At 36.0% G+C, this 20,935-nt stretch overlaps 1 protein-coding gene across 1 annotated transcript; it reads right to left on the reverse strand.

Annotated features, from left to right (window-relative positions):
• Nucleotides 1–649: 649 nt before the first annotated feature.
• Nucleotides 650–17,684, reverse strand: LOC133330898 (odorant receptor 19a-like). The gene is made up of 3 exons (XM_061539299.1): nucleotides 16,921–17,684; nucleotides 773–1,133; nucleotides 650–703 (listed from the first exon to the last, which is right to left on the reverse strand). Exons 1-3 carry the CDS (start codon nucleotides 17,682–17,684, stop codon nucleotides 650–652), a joined length of 1,179 nt encoding a protein of 392 aa, XP_061395283.1.
• Nucleotides 17,685–20,935: the final 3,251 nt, after the last annotated feature.

Consider the following 20,935-nt stretch of genomic DNA (forward strand, 5'->3'; position numbering starts at 1 on the left):
TCTTTGATTTAATTTTCAAATATTGGTTTAAAATTACTGCAATATTATATTTCCTTAGATAAGAATAAAGGTTTCATTTAATTTGGGAAAAGTTTCATTCTATTTGTAAAAGGTTTCATTTAATTTGGAAAAGGTTTCATTTAATTTGTAAAAGGTTTCATTTAATCTGGAAATGCTATATCTGATGATAATAAAACTATTATCCAATTTTCGATGCATTGAGATTTTGTTTTCTCATGACTAGCCAGCACAGACGTAGACAGGGGGGGCCTGGGCATGTGAAGGGAGTAACCGATTTCAACATCGAATGCGGTGGAAATATGGAAAAATCATACATTAGAACTATATTGCCAATATGGTGTTCTTCAATTCAGTAGTTGACCACAAGTCAGGTTCTCAGTGGGCCATCTGCCCCCCCGAAGTTAAATCCTGGCTACGTCCCTGCTCCCCAGTATACAAATGTTCGGTATTTTAAATGAGAAGGTTGTAACAAATTCGGCCCAGTCGAATGTAAGTACTTATTTAAACTTTGACATAAAGAAAGATACAAATTAAATGTGAATTTGTTATATTTTGCATTCAAGTAAATATAAAGATTTTAATATGTGTAACACTTAATACGATAACTTTGAAGTGAAAACCAAACTCATTATATTTTCATCTGACTCAATATGGTGTACATCGAAAACGAAAACTTAATAATCTGAAAAATAAAAAAATAAAAAAAAACATTAAAAAAAAATATTTAAAACTTCTCAGTCATTTCACTCACTGATAAAAACGTTTGCAATGTAACCGGTGCCAAGCCTCCGGCATAGATGACATTGATTTTCTGTGAACGTTGCATAAAAGTAATTAACATTCGTCGAAAGTTGTGATTCTGTTCAATCCAATTACAATTGTACATGGCCGTTGTCAAATTTGAAGTTTCGGACATCATAAAAGTCACACACAAACAGGCGGGGAAAATCTGAATGAGTATCACAACCAAATAGACAACGGAGAATATTTTCTCAGCAAATGTCCGCTCGAAAGCCATCAAATTGATGGCTGTCAAGCAGAGAGTAAAGGCGGCAATCCACAACTGTTGAAACATTGTCGATGATATGGCGGGACTAATGCATTCAAAATAGCTATAAAAACATAAGATAGATGAAATTAGTGACAGATTGCGTGGAGAGATTAAATTAAATATTTTAATTTACTTAAATATATTAGAAGTAGCAAATTTGATTACCATTTAGTACCAAATTTCATGATTTGAGCTCTAAAGGTTCACCCAAATCCAAATTTTCCATTTAGCACACATTATTTCTATAAAAAACTACCTATATACCCCAACCCTACACCCTACAGTGATCCTAAATCCAAGTTTCAGGATTCTAACTCTATCGGTTCACCTACATTCACAGTGATCTACAGTGATCCTAAATCCAAGTTTCAGGATTCCAACTCTATTGGTTCACCCACAATTCAAATTGTACTAAATTTAGTACATAGTAGTACCAAATTCCAAACCTTCGTGCCCCAACCCTACACCTCCACAGTGTTCCTAAATCAAAATTTGAGGATTGCATCTCTATCGGTTCACCCACAATTTAAATTGTACCAAATATAGTGCACAATAGTACCAATTTCCAAACCTTCCTACATACCCCAATCCTACACCTCTACAGTGGCTCTAAATCAAAATTTCGGGATTCCAACTCTATCGCTTTACCCAAAATTCAAATGGTACCAAATTTAGTACACATTAGTACTAACTTCTAAAACTTCCTACATATCTCAATCATACACCTCAACAGTGATCCTGAGTCCAAATTTCATGATTATAGCAAATTGTACCAAATTTAGTACTGTTTAGTATACATAAGTATTATTTTCTTAAACTGAATCCTGACCCCAATCCCACACCCCAACAGTGATCATTGTTCCCGCTCTATCGGTTCACCCAAATCCAAACTGTACCGATTATTGTACGATTTAGTACTTTTCGTACACACAAGTAAAAAATTTCTAAAACTACGTTCATATCCCAATCCTACACTCCGACGGTACTTTTAATTTCAAATTCCAGAATTCAAGCTCGATTTGTATCTCCAAATTAAATTTGTACATGAGTACACGCTTTCAAAACCATTTCCTTAAATGGACCCTACTTCTCAACCATAATTTACACTCCAAATTTCAAGTTTTTAGTGCTATCCGTTCAAATTTAAGGATAGTTATAGTTCGAATTTCCAAAAATCCTTTGGTACATCTATCCTACACTCCATCAACGACCACAAAAAAAAAAAAAAAAATGTCGTAGTTCTAGCTCCACCGGTTCGATACATACAAATGGTATCACATTTAGTACTTTTCGTACCGTTCTAATACGAATTTCAAAAAACCCAGCCTTTGTGCCAAAAATAGTACCATATAGTACTTTTCGTACACATGAGTACACGCTTTCAAAACCATCTTCTTAAATAGACTCTACATCTCAACCCTAATTCGCATTCCACACTTCAAGTTTTTAGCTCGAGCATGCTACGAATTTGTACCAAATTAAGTACATTTTAGTACTTTTCGAATAGTTATAGTTCGAATTTCCAAATCCCTTTGCTACACCTATCCTACACTCCATCAGCGACCACCATCCAAATTTCAGAGTTCTAGCTCTATCGGTTCGCCAAATACAAATGATATCACATTTAGTACTTTTCGTACCTTTCTAATACGAATTTCCAAAAACCCAGCCTTATCTGTCACATTTGGGCCAAGAGTGACCCTCACCCAAAATTTCAATATTCTAGCTTCAGCAGTTTTGTCTGGGCGTTGATGAATCGTTAAATCAGTCAGTCAGTCTCTTTTACTCGTTTATTTGTATAGATTACTAATAAAGCAGCAGAAAAAGCATCCAAAAAGACAAGCAGGATAAGCCTATTTGTTTTATATTCTCCACCATGAGGTGAGCTCTTTCCCATTATAACACATCAAATTAATTTGAAATTTCAGCCTTTTCGAAGTACCTATAATTTGGCAATTTGAGTTTTCAGAGGGCGATAAACATCTCTGCCAAAAAGGTTTTATAAAGGCTCATGTTTTGACATTGTTCCCACACAAAGATGCCAAACATTTTTCCGAATTGTGTGGATTTTAGCTTGTGTGGATTCAGCTTTCTAATTGTTATATATTTATAAGGACTTTAATTTGCTTCCTTACACATTTGATACTACTATTGAAATCATCTTCCTTAAATTTCTCTGGAAACACGTGCGCAATTTACTGCAAACTCAAAATAGTTTCAGAGTTGTTAAAAAAAATGTCCTACTTAATGCCTTTTAATGCATTTTATATTTTTACCGTTTTCTTACTTTTTATTTTGGTCGACAACGAGTTTAAAACTTTTCTTCTGCTTAGCTAAAACTGAAACACACACACTCTCAAATGAATAAATATTTGGGTGTGTGTGTGTATTACTGAGAAAAAGTTTTCCACAGATTTTAAAACGATTTTTTTGTGAGAGTGTGTGTGTTTTTTAAAGTTGGTAATTTAAAGTTGTTATAATCACATGAAGACTTACACACACATACACCCAGTTTCATAGATACAAACGGTAGATAGCATAAAATGAAGTAAAAGTTGTGCGAACAGGAAAAAAAACTTCACATTATCCTCTGTGTGTATAAAATAAAGGATTAAAAGTGTATTCGAAAGATTCAATCGCTGGTAGATGTGTGGCACCTGCTTTAAATGCTGATGTTATGCTAAGTAGCAAACATTTTGGTCGAAGGATAACACGATACCATCGAGCTACTATCTACTTTCCTATTCTAGGAAAATATTTTTACGGCATACCAAAAAAGCCATGCATAAAAACACCCATCATCAGTGGACTAACTCACGCAAAGCAAGTAGTCTGTCAGTCAGTTGGGCAAAAAATGTGATGTATACATTCACATCCACTGCTTTGACTCATTCGCTTAACCGAACTTTGCATAGTCGCCTAGATTTGTGTGTGTAGATTCACTTGGTGTCATGATAGCAGAGCTTAGCCATCGTACTTGAAATGCAGCTGAATGGAAGCTATATGAAGAGAGGGGTTTTTTCGAAGGAATTTTCGTTAAATATACCATAAACCAATAAGGTTTGGTTATGGACGAGGCTTGTTTGATTAGATATTAAATTATAGCTGTAAATTGTGCTAAGATTACACTGTAGCTATGAATTTTATACAATCGGAAGCTGGGACGCACACAGAGGCTGGTGCTTAGAAAATACAATTCGAATCTTTGCGATGATTTTTTTTCTACATGCCATGAACCCGAAATTACAATCTGTTAGGCAAAGCGTGCACAATTACAGCAACTTTCATTGAAAAGATGTGGCTTAAACATGGAATTATCGGTACCTATATTTTTGGATATGTATATATATATATATATATACCTATATCGGACCTACAAATCAAATTCTGCTATCCTAGAAGTAGCAGCGTCTGAACAACATTTCAAAACTGTATCTTAAGTATTGCGATCTCAATCGGGGCTTCAAAACACAGGTGGATATGGCTAAAGCGACATGGGAATTTATTCGAATTAGGAATGTCCTTTAAAATATTCAATGAACATATTTATGTATTTCCTTTACAAGGTAGTTATTGAAATGTGGTTCATGATCATCCCATCCCGCAGGCACTCCATTCAGGAGGTTTTAGGGTTGGAACGATGAATACCTATTTTAATATAGACTTAAAAATTAGAGTTTATTACGATCGTCGTTTTTATACTCTTCATTATAAAGAAGAATATACAAAAGAGAGATCCCATTATTAATTATATTTTCGCGATCAAAGCAAAATTCTGTCATTGAGTCATTACCACATCAAGAAAGGACATGACGAAAACCGCTAAACGCAACTCCTGGAAAATTTTCTGTGAATATATAGATAGCGCTAATGACGTCTAAAAACGTAAAGAAGATTCTATCAAAAACCCACACTCAAACCGAAACCATGGTAGATCAGGGGGGAATAGAGTATAGACCACAGAAAAAAACAGTGAGCGGAGCTGTATAGTCGGACGGGGCCGACCATACGATACCCCACACAACTACCACGGAACTCTAACTTTCTGCGGATTTTTATTCCGAGCCTGGACAACATTTCGTGAGATTTGCACCCTCTTGCCCGATTAGATGTCAACAGCTCCTCTTCCATATACTGACATATTTTCCGATTATTACCAATATTCAGTTCAGCCCTTATAATTACTTGTCCAGACTCCCATCACCGTGGGTTGTGTTGTGATGTTCGTCTTTTAATCGTGGCCTATAGATCGATTCAAAAAAAAAAAATATATATGTTTTCGGTCCACTTTATCCCAAAAAAGTTACCTGATCATCACCGAAAATTATAGGCGTTGCCGTTGACCATAACTGGAACCTCATGGAACATTAGAAAGCCATCAGCGCCCTCCAGTGTGGTAATGGTTTACTAATTAATATCTGAATACGTAAGCACCTGTATTTACGTGTAACTCCCACAACGGAGTAGATACGACAATAAAATTGGTATCAATTTAAAGGTCAACCACTCCTCTTGGATATACTAACTCCTCGGGTCTATGTTCAGGAGTAAATATATATACGCTATAGAACAAAAAAATTGTCTCATTGTTCACACTAAAGTCAGGGTCCATTTGAGCCTCTAAATATTGATCGATCTTTATCAAAACAGGCATGCATATTCATTGGCCCGATCCCCTATTCCATGGGCCATAAATGCGGCCTCTGAAGCGACCAGAAAAACCGACAAAAATAAAGTATTTGGTCTATTTCATCCTCTAGTTATAAACCGATATTTACCAAAATTGGCCAGAACCCGTCCTACATGCAACATTTCGTGAAGATTGGTCCATAAATGTGGCCTTATCGTGTTTACAAATTATAATGGACAGACAGACGGACGGACACACATGTCCACATCGACTCAGTTAGTCGAGATACGACGATCGGTGCGCCTAGGATCAATATTTCGCGGTATTACAAACTCTTGGGGCTGCAAAAATCTATAATACCCTGACAACATAGTTGTATAGGGTATAACAACTATAAATATCCGGGACAAAATAGGACAAGGGATTTTATCACCACTGCTGTGGGTTTCCATTATCAATAAGTCTCTTAATGACTTTAATTGTGGAGGGATTTGGGGCCGTTATAATAATTCTGAGGGGAAAGAATCCTAACTTGTTATGTAGAAAGGCTGAAATGTATTAAACATCGCCTATAATTGGCAATAACCTTGGTCATAGGTCAAAGTTCGGAGATCAATATTTCAATATTTCGCGGTATTACAAACTCTTCGGGCTGCACAAATCTATAATACCCTGACAACATAGTTGTGTAGAGTATAACAATCATAAATATCCGGGTCAAAATAGGACAAGGGACACCGCAGGTAGGGATTTTATCACCACTGCTGTGGGTTTCCACTATCAATAAGTCTCTTGAGGACTTTAATTGTGGAGGGATTTGGACCCGTTATACAGATGTTATAATAATTCTGAGGGGAGATAATCCTAACTTATTATGTTGAAAGGCTGAAATCTATTAAACATCGCCTATAATTGGCAATGACCTTGATGACCCCAGAAGGAAAAAATCGTCATAGATCAAAGTTCGGAGATATAGTGTGATAATTTGTTTACAGGCGACCCTATTATACACGAATAGAATTTTTCATATCTTAATTTGTAGCTATTGTTTGTATTTTTGGAGAATACATTATTCAGTTAATGTTGCTTATAGCATTTTCGGTGGGGCCTTAAAAAAAGACGAGAAATCGATATGTTACGTGTTAAAGGTATATTTTTAATTTCACAAGTTTCTTGTCACTTTTGTCAGGTCCTGGGTTTCATGCTATTGAACGCCCAGTTCTCGCGATATTTATATACCCTACACTGTAGTATTGAAGATATATTAAGTTTGTTATTTCGTTTGTAACTCATCGAAAAAAAATGGTGAAGTTCGAAGATGGGCTATATCGGTCCACGTTTTGGGGTTTTTGGGTGCATTTTTCAACCGAATTCGCTCAAATTTCGTACATTGGGTATTTATTGGGTACCATATTCCTCCACTTTTTCTGGTATAACGGTACCCCCAATTTTCCATATTTTGGGGGTTTGAACGTACTTTTTGTTCGAATTCACTGTAATAGTACTTTTAGTTCTTATTGGGTATCAAATCTCTCCACTAAAAGTTAGTTATAGGTCCATATTTTCATTTCAAGTAACAGTATACCTATGGTGAATGGTATCCCCTAAAAATGTCGTGGTTTGTCGAATCCTTGTCAAACAAAATATTAACCAGTAAGGAAAGTAGTAAAGTCGGGCGGGGCCGACTATATGATACCCTTCACCACTTTGGGTATATTCAACAGATGAATGCTAACAGACGTCGAATTATGCAACCTATACTAAATTTTTCATTTGTTCAGATATAGGGTTGCTTCTTACAATGCGACAAAATTACCTAAATTTGTGTCAATTTTGTGTAAAATCGGATGAAAATATATATGTAGAAGCTATATCAAAATCTGAACCGATTTTAATGATAATGGTAGAAGTTAACTTATATTAACTACAGTATATTGTGTGGCAATCGGACAAACTTTGGGTCTTTAGTGCACAATTTACATAAAATCGGAAGAAAAAATATATAGGAGCTATATGTAAATCCAAACCGATTTTCACGAAACTTAACGTGCACTATATAAAGTACGCTATGCCAAATATATATGGGAGCTATATTTAAATCTGAACCGATTTTCAGGAAACTTAAAACACATCATTTTAGACCTAATTCATTTCGCTATGCCAAATTTCGGGCAAATCAAAAGATATATAGGGACTTTGGTACACCATTTACCTTAAATCGGACGAAGATATATATGGGGTGTATATCTAAATCTGTACCGATTTTCAGGAAACTTAACACACATCATTCTAGACCTAATTCATTACGCTGTGTCAAGTTTCGTCCATATCGAAAGATATATAGGGGCTTTGGTACATCATTTATCTTAAATCGGACGAAAATATATATGGGAGCTATATCTAAATCTGAACCGATTTTCACAAAACTGAACACACATCATTCCAGACCTAATGCATTGCGCTATTCCAAATTTCGTGCAAATCGAAAGATATATAGGGACTTTGGTACACCATTTACCTTAAATTGGACGAAAATATATATGGAAGCTATATCTAAATCTGAATCGATTTTCACGAAACTTAGTACACATCATTCTAGACCTAATGCATTTCGCTATGCCAAATTTCGGGCAAATCGAAAGATATATAGGGACTTTGGTACACCATTTACCTTAATGCATTACGCTATGCCAAATTTCGTGCAAATTTAAAGATATATAGGGACTTTGGTACACCATTTACCTTAAATTGGACGAAAATATATATGGAAGCTATATCTAAATCTGAATCGATTTTCACGAAACTTAGTACACATCATTCTAGACCTAATGCATTTCGCTATGCCAAATTTCGGGCAAATCGAAAGATATATAGGGACTTTGGTGCACCATTTACATGAAATCGGACGAAACTATATATGGGAGCTATATCTAAATCTGTACCGATTTCCAGGAAACTTAACACACATCATTCTAGACCTAATTCATCACGCTATGCCAAGTTTAATGCAAATTGAAAGATATAAAGGGACTTCGGTACACCATTTACCTTAAATCGGACGAAAATATATATGAATCATTCTACACCTAATTCATTACGCTGTGTCAAGTTTCGTTCAAATCGAAAGATGTATAGGGGTTTGGTACATCATTTACCCAAAATCGGACGAAAAGATATATGGAAGCTATATCTAAATCTGAACGGATTTTTCCCAATTTGAATGGGGTTCGTCCTTGGGCCAATTAAGTGACCTGTACCAAATTTCATTCAAATCGGATCATAAATGCGACCTGTACTTTGTTAACAAAAATACATGGACGGACGGACAGACGGACATGCATAAATCGACTCAGAAAGTGATTCTATACATATTCTCAAAAGGAACCATGTGTCTATCTCGATTATTTTTGCCTGTTACAAACATATGCACAAATACATAATACCCTGTACCACAGTGTGGTGACAAATCTTTATGACAAATCTATATGTAAAAGTTCCGAACGATTATAGGTATTTTAAATGCGTATAACATGGTGGAGGTTATAAAAAGTTCGGCAGAACCGAACATAATCACTTGTTTACTTCCATGTTAATTTTCCAAAAATTATCAAACCACCTCCAGTGGATTTCAGCTTAAACGCTTCAATTTTTTTCTCTAAATCTCTGCTCTCGAAGATGTGTTGTCTTAATTTAAGTAAAACTTGCATTCGTCCATCCTTGCATGCGATGCTCAATGTCCTCTTGACATTGCAGTGGCTGATGCTGCGATAGACTCTATCTCCCAAACAAAATCTAAGTTTGATTGTTTTTTTTTCTTGAGGCTGCATTAAACCAGCCATAATCAACCCATTTTGGCTTGCCTTCTTGGTTGTTCCAACAAAAAATAACTCTGATGTTGATGTTGGCTCATAGTCTCCTTGCAATTGGTTTTGGAGGCAAACCATCAAAGTTTGGGCACTGTTAGCTGACTATACCATCTCTATCTATCATGTGACCATGTGTTGGTTGCCATAGAAACTAACAAAATAGAAACGGGGATGTTCAGGAACTCCATTGTAAAGATAGATGAGAGGAGGAAGCATCGAAAGACAATGTGAATTGAGAAGTTAAGAGGTCGGTTGGCCATGCGATTTGCATTCTAATGAGAGCGAGTGATAAAAATTTAAATATTTGATTATTGAAATATTTAGACAGGGGATAAACGATGGATTTTTTGGTGGGTAGCTTAAGTCAAAAGATTATGAGTCAAGTGAACAAGAAGTAGAGTAGCAATATCTAATTCAATTGTTTCCAATAAAGATTTTCAATTCCATTTCTTGGACGCTGTTTTTATAGTTTATTTAGAGTCCCCACCCCACAAATTGTTATACGCACTGGAACACCAAACTTCACGGCAATCAACCAACGACCATGATGTGATCCCAAAGATTGTGGGGGGCTCCCACTTGTATTGTTTCGAATATTCATTGACTTTCAAAGTTGCTGCTATCCTTCCTCCTGATGTTGCTGTGGTACTCATGTTCCACCATTAATGCACCAGAACCCACCAGAATGTTTGCCTGTTGTGTCCTGAACAATGTTCTACACAAGATTTTTCGTTGATTTCTTGCCTTATACTACATCCGTAACAACACTCACACACACTTTCATACCTCCACTCCCCACATAAGATCACATTCAACAACGTAAAGTTTTCCAAAAATTAATTGTCATGACATTGAGCAGAAAACAAGTTGCGATTCGTGATTTGTTTCAGACCATGGAGACAAGCAATCCCTTAGATGCCACATACGGTTGTTGTCGTTGTTTTTGAATGCGGTAATTGTTCGTCCACAATTTTTGGCCTTTTTCAATTGCATTCTTGTGAATCTTGTTTGGTTATGCGACGATAGCTGGCGGGGGCTTAATGAAGATTGTGCCCGATAATTGTTTTGGTGGACTGTTAATTGGTATGGTTCCACTATTTTTGCTGGCAAATTAGAAAAGTTGAGAAGGTTTTAAATTTTATGGAAAACATTTGGAAATTTATACCCAAAGAAGTGTTGAAGAACGTTTAATTAATTGCAGGGATAGGGATTCAAACTAATGAATGACAGACGGGAGCTAGGGTATTATATCGATAATAAAGGAGATGTAGTTTCTCATAGGAGTCTGGAAACTAACAAATTCGCCACGTTTTGTGGAATACAAAATGTTTTGTGTTTTTTTTTTCAATATTTTCAAATATTTCTTTTATCAGAAATGCACGGTACTTTATATTTTTTCAAAGAAGTAACAAGTAACCAGTAAAGTCGGACTGGGCCGACTATATGATACCCTTCACTACTTTGGGTATATTGTACATATGTATCGTAACAATTGCATGTCTATGTTCCCTCTTTGTTTGGTTATGCGACGATAGCTGGCGGGGGCTTAATGAAGATTGTACCCGATAATTGTTTTGGTGGACTGTTAATTGGTATGGTTCCACTATTTTTGCTGGCAAATTAGAAAAGTTGAGAAGGTTTTAAATTTTATGGAAAACATTTGGAAATTTATACCCAAAGAAGTGTTGAAGAACGTTTAATTAATTGCAGGGATAGGGATTCAAACTAATGAATGACAGACGGGAGCTAGGGTATTATATCGATAATAAAGGAGATGTAGTTTCTCATAGGAGTCTGGAAACTAACAAATTCGCCACGTTTTGTGGAATACAAAATGTTTTGTGTTTTTTTTTCAATATTTTCAAATATTTCTTTTATCAGAAATGCACGGTACTTTATATTTTTTCAAAGAAGTAACAAGTAACCAGTAAAGTCGGACTGGGCCGACTATATGATACCCTTCACTACTTTGGGTATATTGTACATATGTATCGTAACAATTGCATGTCTATGTTCCCTCTTTCTAAAACCTATCCTAACTTTAATTTCATTCGAGCAGATTTAGAGCCGCCTGCGTAACATGGGGAAAATTTATGGGAAACGATTTATAGCAAAATTGACACACGCTATTCGGTACGCCGCGTTGTTAAAAATATAATCTATTTCACGAAAATTAACACACATCTCTCTAGACTTAATTCAGTACGCTATGCCAAATTTTGTGCAAATCGAAGGATATATATAGGAACCTTGGTGCACCATTTACATAAAATCGGACGAAAATATTTATGGGAGATATGTCGGAATCTAAACCGATTTTCCTGACACTCATCACTTATCATTCTAGACTTAATTCAGGACGCTATGCGAAATTTCGTGCAAATCGAAGGATACAAAGGGACTTTGGTGCACTATTTACCGAAAATCGGACGAAAATATATATAGGAACTATATCTAAATCTGAACCGACATCCACGAAATTTAACACACATCGTTTTAAACTTAATTCAGTACGCTGTGGCAAATTTCGTGCAAATCGAAGGATATATAGGGACGTTGGTGCATCATTTACATAAAATCGGATGAGTATATATATGGGAGCTATATCGAAATCTCGACCGATTTTCGCGAAACTCGCCACTCATCATTCTAGACTAAGTTTAGAACGCTATGCCAAATTTCGTGCAAATCGAAGTATATATAGAGACTTTGGTACACCATTTACCTTAAATCGGACGAAAATATATATGGGAGCTATATCCAAATCTGAACCGATTTTCACGAAACTTAACACACATCATGCTAGACCTAATACATTACGCTGTGCCAAGTTTCGTGCAAATCGAAAGATATATAGGGACTTTGTTACACAATTTACCTTAAATCGGACGAAAATATATATGGGAGCTATATCCAAATCTGAACCGATTTTCAGGAAACTTGACACACATCTTTCTAGACTTAATTCAGTACGCTATGCCAAATTTCGTGCAAATCGAAGTATATAAAGAGACTTTGGTACACCATTTACCTTAAATCGGACGAAAATATATATGGGAGCTATATCCAAATCTGAACCGACTTCACGAAACTTTGCACACATCATTCTAGACCTAATTCCTTACTCTGCACCAAATTTCGTGCAAATCGAAAGATATATAGGGACCGTTTACATTAAATCGGGCGAATATATATGGGAGCTATATCTTAATCTGAACCGATTTTTCCCAATTTCAATAGGGTTCGTCCTTGGGCCGAATAAGTGACCTATGCCAAATTTCATTCAATTCGGTTTATAAATGCAACCTGTTCATTGTTTACAATTTAACATCAACAGACAGACGAACGGACGGACATGCATAAATCGACTCAGAAAGTGATTCTATGCATATTCTCAAAAGGAATCATGTGTCTATCTCGTTTCCTTTTGCCTGTTACAAACATATGCACAAAGACATAGTACCCTGTACCACAGAGTGGTGAAGGGTATAAAAACGTCGCAAAGTTCGGCCGGGCAGAACTTTTATACACTCCACCATGAGGTAGACATTCAAAATACATAAAATCGATCGGAACTGTTTTTATTAAGTCGTGAAAAATTACTGCTATAAGAAAATGCAATACGAACCTTGACCTATGATCTTGAACGTACCAAAAATGGCGAGTGACGTCTTTATGGATATATGAGTCGTAATATTTGCTATAAAATAAGTGATCTGTTTATATCTTGCCAAAAATTGCATATCGCTACAGTTTTATCAAACTTAGATTAAGTCTTAACATGGGCCCCATCGGTCGATTCTATCTGATACCTTCTCCAAAAATTTTTAAGTTTTCATAGGCTCATATTTTATAGATACCAGTCTTTACCAATTCATACTTCTAAATCTCATTAAAATCGTATTAGCATCCAAAACTTTTTACCTCATCTAGAACAAACCGGCAATTTCTCTTGATACTTCCCCACATGTAGTCAAATTTTTGAAAAATTTTAAATCTCATTTCTATATGCAGCCAACTTCGCTCGTCGTTGCTGTAGTTGTTATGTCTAGATCTTTTTAGTTCAGCTATTTTCAGTGAATTAGGTCGGTCTTCTAGTTCAATAGCTGTCGTTTTAGTTCGGTCGTTCTTTTATTGGTTCATCGCTTCACGAATCGTTTAGTTGGTGTTTACGACGACGTCTCCACAACACAAAGACGTTTAAAGGCATACGAATATAAACGAGGATATAAATTAGTTCTCTCTCTCCCCACCATTCTAATGGGTCCTTTTTCCGATCGATCATTAATGTATTCCTCCAATTCTATGATGCCTGCCGCTGTGTTGTTGTCGGAGTCACATAATCTGATAAGTTTCTTGATCGAAAGTGGACCAAAATTCCAATGTTTTGTCAGTCGTCGGGCACTGTGGAGTTTTCAGCTCGTGGTTTTCTTCATCGTTCGGCAGTGTTATCGAAGATATTCCAGACCTTAAGTTCGTTAATGCATTATTATACGCAATATCCGTTTTGAATCCCCTTCTTTTAAATATCGGATCCAGTATTGTACTTTTTGTATTAAAGGGATTTCTTTCCGAATCTCCAAAACGGACATAGAGCTCTCTTCTCGGCCGCTGGTTGTTGTAGGAGTTACATAATCTGATAAGTTTCCTGATCGAAAGTGGACCAAAATTCAAATGTTTTCTCAGTCGTCGGGCACTTTGGAGTTTTCAGCTTGTGGTTGTCTTTATCGTTCGGCAGTGTTATCGAAGATATTCGAGACCTTAAGTTCGTTAATGCATTATTATACGCTATATCCGTTTTATATCGCCTTCTTTTAAATATCGGATCCAGTATTGTACTTTTTGCATAAAAGGGATTTCTTTTAGAATCACCAAAACTGGTTTGGAGCTCTCTTCTCATTATTGTTAACATTACCTACACTTTTTCGTTGTTGGAGGAAGCTCGTTAAAATATTGCACATAATCATCACATTTAAGAGAGTTGTATCCTTCTTGGCCGATACCTCCAAGGTAATTTCATAAAAGGACTTCATAATAGCAGATGCTTCTTTAACCCTTTATGGCCCAATGTTGCTCACAGACATCAAAATGTTTTAGAGCTTATCTCTAATATGCTTCTAGTAAATATAAATTCTTCGGACTTCGTACATCAAGACCTGATTATGGACGACACATATCAAAAGAAAAATCTAAAAAATTCAAATTTTGAGTAATGTTATGAGCTTTCCAATATAGAGAGGAAGGCAAATTGTTTTTGATTCTTGTAAAATTATTTTTCCTGTCGATTTTGCATTGTTTTTCCCAAATGCAAGGATGTAACGATGTCAAATTTTGTTCATATCCTAATTAGGATAGTTGCATTAAATCTGTGAACAGAAAAAAATCAGGGCTCAAAGGGTTAAGAATTTCCCACTTATTTAACCCTTTATGACCCAATGTTGTCCACAGGCAACAAAATGTTGTAGAGCTTTTATTTATTACTCAGCAAGTACATATATATATATATATATATATACATTTTTTTGATTACATATTTTAAGAGCGGATTATGGACGACACATATCAAAAGAAAAATCTAAAAATTCAAATTTATAGTCAAGATATACGCTTTCAATACATAGATGAGTGCAAAAATATGTACAGTACCAAATTGTGTATACAGTCCAAATTGTTTAAATCGATTCGTATTCGAATTGTACGAATTCTGTCATCAGAATTATATTGGATTCTTGTAAAGAAAAATATAGAGAATCAGTCAAAATTCGATTTTGCATTTGCTTTTCTTGACATTGGACTTTTATTTTTCAGCAAAAATGTACTCTATCTCCCGAATGCAAGGATGTAACGATGTCAAATTTTGTTCATATCCTAATTAGGATAGTTGCATTAAATCTGTGAACAGAAAAAAAAATCAGGGCTCAAAGGGTTAAGAATGTCCCACATATTTAAAAGTAATAATAAATCTGGTCGGATCTGAGATATAGTGAAAATTATTGCGTCTATCATCTCATATGTGGAGCTCCACCTAGTTGGGACTGACTGCCCATCATTTGATGGTTATTCAACAGTTTCTTGGAATCCTTGGCGCTTCTTCGGAAGTGTTCCACAATAGATTTTACCTTTTTTTTAATTTTGGCACTTCAACTATTTTTAGTTCATGGTAACCTTTCGTTACCATTTTCAACACTTGCCTCTCGATTAGAGTTGGGTAGTTCCGGAACGAACTAGTTCATTGGATCTATTCCGAGAAAAGAACGATCAGAACTAGTTCCAACTCTTCAATTAATATAGTTCCTTTTTCTGATCTCGTTCCTTGTTGGTCTCGCTCGTTTTTCTGATCTCGTTCTTTTTTCTAATCTCGTTATTTTTTCTGATCTCGTTTTTTTTTTGACTGATCTCGTTACTTTATTCCCATATTCATAATTCGTTCGTTTTTCAAATGATGTGTGCCAAGTTTCGAGAAAATCGGTTCAGATTTAGATATAGCTCCCATATATAGCTTCGTCCGATTTAAGGTAAATGGTGCACCAAAGTCCCTATATATCATTCGATTTGCACGAAATGTGGCACAGCGTAATGAATTAGGTCTAGAATGATGTGTGTTAAGTTTCCTGAAAATCGATTCAGTTTTAGATATAGCTCCCATATATATTTAGGTCCGATTTAATGTAAATGGTGCACCAAAGACCCTATATATCTTTCGATTTGCACGAAATTTGGCACAGCGTAATGAATTAGGTCTAGATTGATGTGCGTTAAGTTTCCTGCAAATCGATCCAGATTTATATATAGCTCCCATATATTTTCATCCGATTTGAGTTAAATGGGGCACCAAAGTCCCTATATATCTTTCGATTTGCACGAAACTTGGCACAGCGTAATGAATGCGGTCTAGAATGGTGTGTGTTAAGTTTCGTGAAAATCGGTCCAGATTTAAATATAGCTCCCATGGTCGGTAAATCCACGTCAACCGGCTCAACATTTTGAGAAATCTGTATTACCATTGGCGTTTCTTGCCTTTCCATCACCATAGAAGTAAGAGGGTGTTTTCTCCTCACAAGTCGACTTTAAATCCCATGGAATCCCCCAGCGATGCACAGTCAAGTTGGCAATGTCGCCCTTGTCGATCCATTTTCTTTGAAATGAATCCATATAGAACTATGTTTCCTCTTTTTAATTGACAAAAAAAATTGAAAATTATAACTGCGTTCGTAATTAGCCAACATAAGATGCCAGCAACATAAAAGGTTGGAATTTGCCACCACAATGTGTTTGCATCACTTCCTACATATAGCACAAGTGGTTAATGGTATAGTAGATCCCGTCCGGCTTTGGCCATGTTTAATACTTACGATTGAACATTTTTATGATCCTGTATACAATTCTTTAACTCTGCCACATTATCCTCCACACCCCTTGTCGCCTCTCTTCCAACACGTTGAATACGATCTGCCAATGCCCGAACATGATATATCATCAATGTTATATAACACAACGGATACATATCATTGTTACCATTTTGAAAGACAGTAAATGTCTGAGCTAAATTTTGGAAAATATATGCAGCCAAATAATTGCTACGCTCGTCGGCAAAGAGTGTGGGAAACCAACCACTGTACACCAATGTATGATTACTCCAACCGATGCAGGCGAAACCAATGGCACAAAAACCATAAAACGAAATATACACGGTGGAATACCAATGACACAAACGTACAGCCGTCAAGATACGCATACGATCCTGTGGATGGTCATTGCTACGTTCGTCCAACAGACGCAAGTAATGATTTGCCTTCAAGAGTCGACTGCGACAATATAGAATGGCCAATTCCTTGGTCATCGATATGGCAATGGTCATACTCAACGACAAATTTCCAATGATTTCCTCCAATGATTTGAGCATGAACAGATTGGCCAACATGGAGGCGGGTAGACAAAAACCTGCCAGGATATTAATTACCACTGCATACACAAGGTAGACGGTACGCCAGACTGGATGTTGTTGTACGGCCGCAGGAGGATGTATACCGATAATGGAGAAATTCCACCAGAGATATTTTAGGCCATAGACAGAGTTTAATTGTTGGCCCACATCTTTAGGCTGTCTCAATTGCATGTTGTTGAGTGTCCAAAGGTGAGTGAGTAGGTAGGAAATCTGTCTAGAGATGTGGCGACCTGAGTGCTGATGAAAATAATTGTTTGGCAATAGGTACGTAACTCGTTTTCGACCGTTTTCCGTTCGGTTACGTTTGACAAAGTTGTCGAACTTTGGGGTAAATTGAAAAATGACTGACTGGTTAAATGAATTTTCTTACAGGCAGTTTTTATAGCATGTCTAACGAATTTATGGTTGGCTGTTACTGTTTCCGCTGGTGTGGGAGGCCTGCTGTTTTGAAGGTGTTACGGTTTTTAATTAAAGGGTTGATTAGTAGTAGGTGTTACGATTTGTAGGTGTAAAGGAAAAAAAATTGATTCTAACATGAGGTCCTTTACATTACAGTTGAAAAAAAAAATAAAGTTATTTTACAAGGACGCTATATTACCTCTTATAAATGTCGAGGAAAAAATAACTTAAAATCAAATTTTCTTGCATGCCTTCACATACATATCAATCACGACCTCATATAAATCCCAATAAACGTATAAATATTTTCTTAGATTTCTCCCACACTTTCAAATTTTGTTATCTACACAGGGCAATTGTACTTCATGATTATTAATCATTTTTTTCATATGAAACAAAAAAAAAAAATAATAATTACATACTTCTGGGAATAATATCTTCTTTAAATTTCCCTTTTCCACAATTTTTTTATTAGAAATTCCCCTAAGGAATTGTTGCCTTTCTCGTGTTTTGATTTTTTTCTTTCTGTTTCAACAGCAGCAAATATTGATTAACATCTGCAATATATTTCGCCTTAATCCAACAAAAATGAAAAAAGGACGCCATTTTTTTCGAACAGAAGAAGGCTTTGCGAGTAAATGATTCAATCCAATAATGGAGCAGAAAAACAAAAATGTAATGGTATTGAATACGCTTAACCATCCTATAATTTGTTTCTAATAAATCTCAAGGTATTAACAATAAAAATTAAGTTAAATCTTTGACTTAAGCGAAGGCGAAATGAAAACGTAATTGGAGAAAAATAAAACCAGTAAGGAAAGTAGTAAAGTCGGACGGGGCCGACTATATGATACCCTTCACCACTATGGGTATATTGAACAGGACTATTAACATGAAATTGGATGAAATAAAATATGTGATATTTATCTAAATGTGAATCTACCTAGATCTATCCATAAAGTATGTAAATCGACTACAAACAAATACTGGGCTATGCTCAATTTTGTAAGTTGTGCAAAATTTGATGTCTATCTGACTACATGAGGAGTTTGATGCCCAATTTACTTAACATCGGGCGAAAATATATATGCAAGCTCTACCTAAATATTAAGCGATTTAAAACAAACATGTCACAGGTTAGGTTAAAGTAATTTCAGAACGCTTTGTTCCTATCAGCCTATTGGTTCCTTGGTGCGTCACTAAAATACCTTGGTGCGTTACTTAAAATCAATCTATAATAAAAGGGAGCTATATCTAAATCTGGACCGATTTTCATAAAAAAAGCAGACATCACTCTAGGCTCAATTCAGTTATTCTTTGAAAACAATAAGGTCCCCATATAGAAGATCATAAGATAATTTCAAAGTCTACCAATTTGTCTTTTCTTTCTGTAAAATTTCTAACAATTTCATCGCTACCCTCGTTACCATTCCCAACCTTTGCAAATATCCAAGACTAAAGAAACAAAACGAAAATACAAAAAAAAAACCAGTAAGGAAAATAGTAAAGTCGGACGGGGCCGACTATATGATACCCTTCACCACTATGAGTATATTAAACAGGGCTAATAACATGAAATTGGATGAAATAAAATATGTGATATTTATCTAAATGTGAATCGACTTAGATCTATCCATAAACATGTCATTCGTTTGTTACAATGGGACAAAAGTATGTAAATCGACTTCAAAAAAATATCAATAGGTCATCCGTTGGGCTATGTCTGTACTTCTAGAAAACGCAACTACGTAATTCTATGCTCAATCTATAATAAAAGGGAGCTATATCTAAATCTGGACCGATTTTCATAAAAAAGCAGACATCACTCTAGGCTCAATTCAGTACGTTAAGCCAAATTTCGTGCAAATCGAAAGATATATAGCGACTTTGGTGCACCATTTACATGAAATCGGACGAAACTATATACGGGAGCTATATAGAAATCTGGACCGATTTTCTCGAAACTTGGCAGACATCTCTCTAGGCTCATTTCAGTACGTTATGCCAAATTTCGTGCAAATCGAAGGATATATAGGGACTTTGGTGCACCATTTATATATGAAATCGGACGAAACTATATATGGGAGCTATATCTAAATCTGGACCGATTTTCTCGAAGCTTGGCAGACATCACCCTTGGCTCAATTCAGTACGTTGTGCCAAATTTCGTGTAAATCGAAAGATATATAGGGACTTTGGGCACCATTTACATGAAATCGGACGAAACTATATATGGGAGCTATATCTAAATCTGGACCGATTTTCTTGAAACTTGGCAGACATCACTCTAGGCTTAATTCAGTACGTTATGACAGATTTCGTGCAAATCGAAAGATATATAGCGACTTTGGTGCACCATTTACCTAAAATCGGGCGAAACTATATATGGGAGCTATATCTAAATCTGAACCGATTTTCATGAAATTTTACACACATCATTCTAGACTCATTCCAGTACGCAATGCCAAATTTCGTGCAAATCGAAGGACATATAGGGACTTTGGTACACCATTTACATTAAATCGGGCGAAACTATATATGGGAGCTATATCTAAATCTGAACCGATTTTCTCTAATTTTAATAGGGTTCGTCCTTGGGCCAAATAAGTGAACTGTGCCAAATTTCATCCAAATCGGATCATAAATATGACCTGTACTTTGTTAACACAAATACATGGACAGACGGATGGACGGACAGACGGACGGACAGACGGACATGCGTAAATCGACTCAGAAAGTGATTCTATGCATATTCTCAAAAGGAACCATGGGTCTATCTCGATTCCCTTTGCCTGTTACAAACATATGCACAAAGACATAATACCCTGTACCACTGTACCCTGTACCACGGAAAACGGAAACAGGAACAGGAACAGCGGCAACGGGGAACGAGCAGCTATGAACTTATCCTTTTTTTGGTGCGGTAAAACACGAGGTGGGTAAAGGAAAACAAGAGTAATGTCTTCCATTGATAGAAAACCTCATACTTTCTATAAGGATGCCCACGATGTATATTTGGAGGA

This window comes from Musca vetustissima, unplaced genomic scaffold (assembly GCF_032173495.1).
Source record: "Musca vetustissima isolate MV318-11 ecotype Yass unplaced genomic scaffold, APGP_CSIRO_Mvet_v1 utg102003, whole genome shotgun sequence".
Classification (NCBI taxonomy): domain Eukaryota; kingdom Metazoa; phylum Arthropoda; class Insecta; order Diptera; family Muscidae; genus Musca; species Musca vetustissima.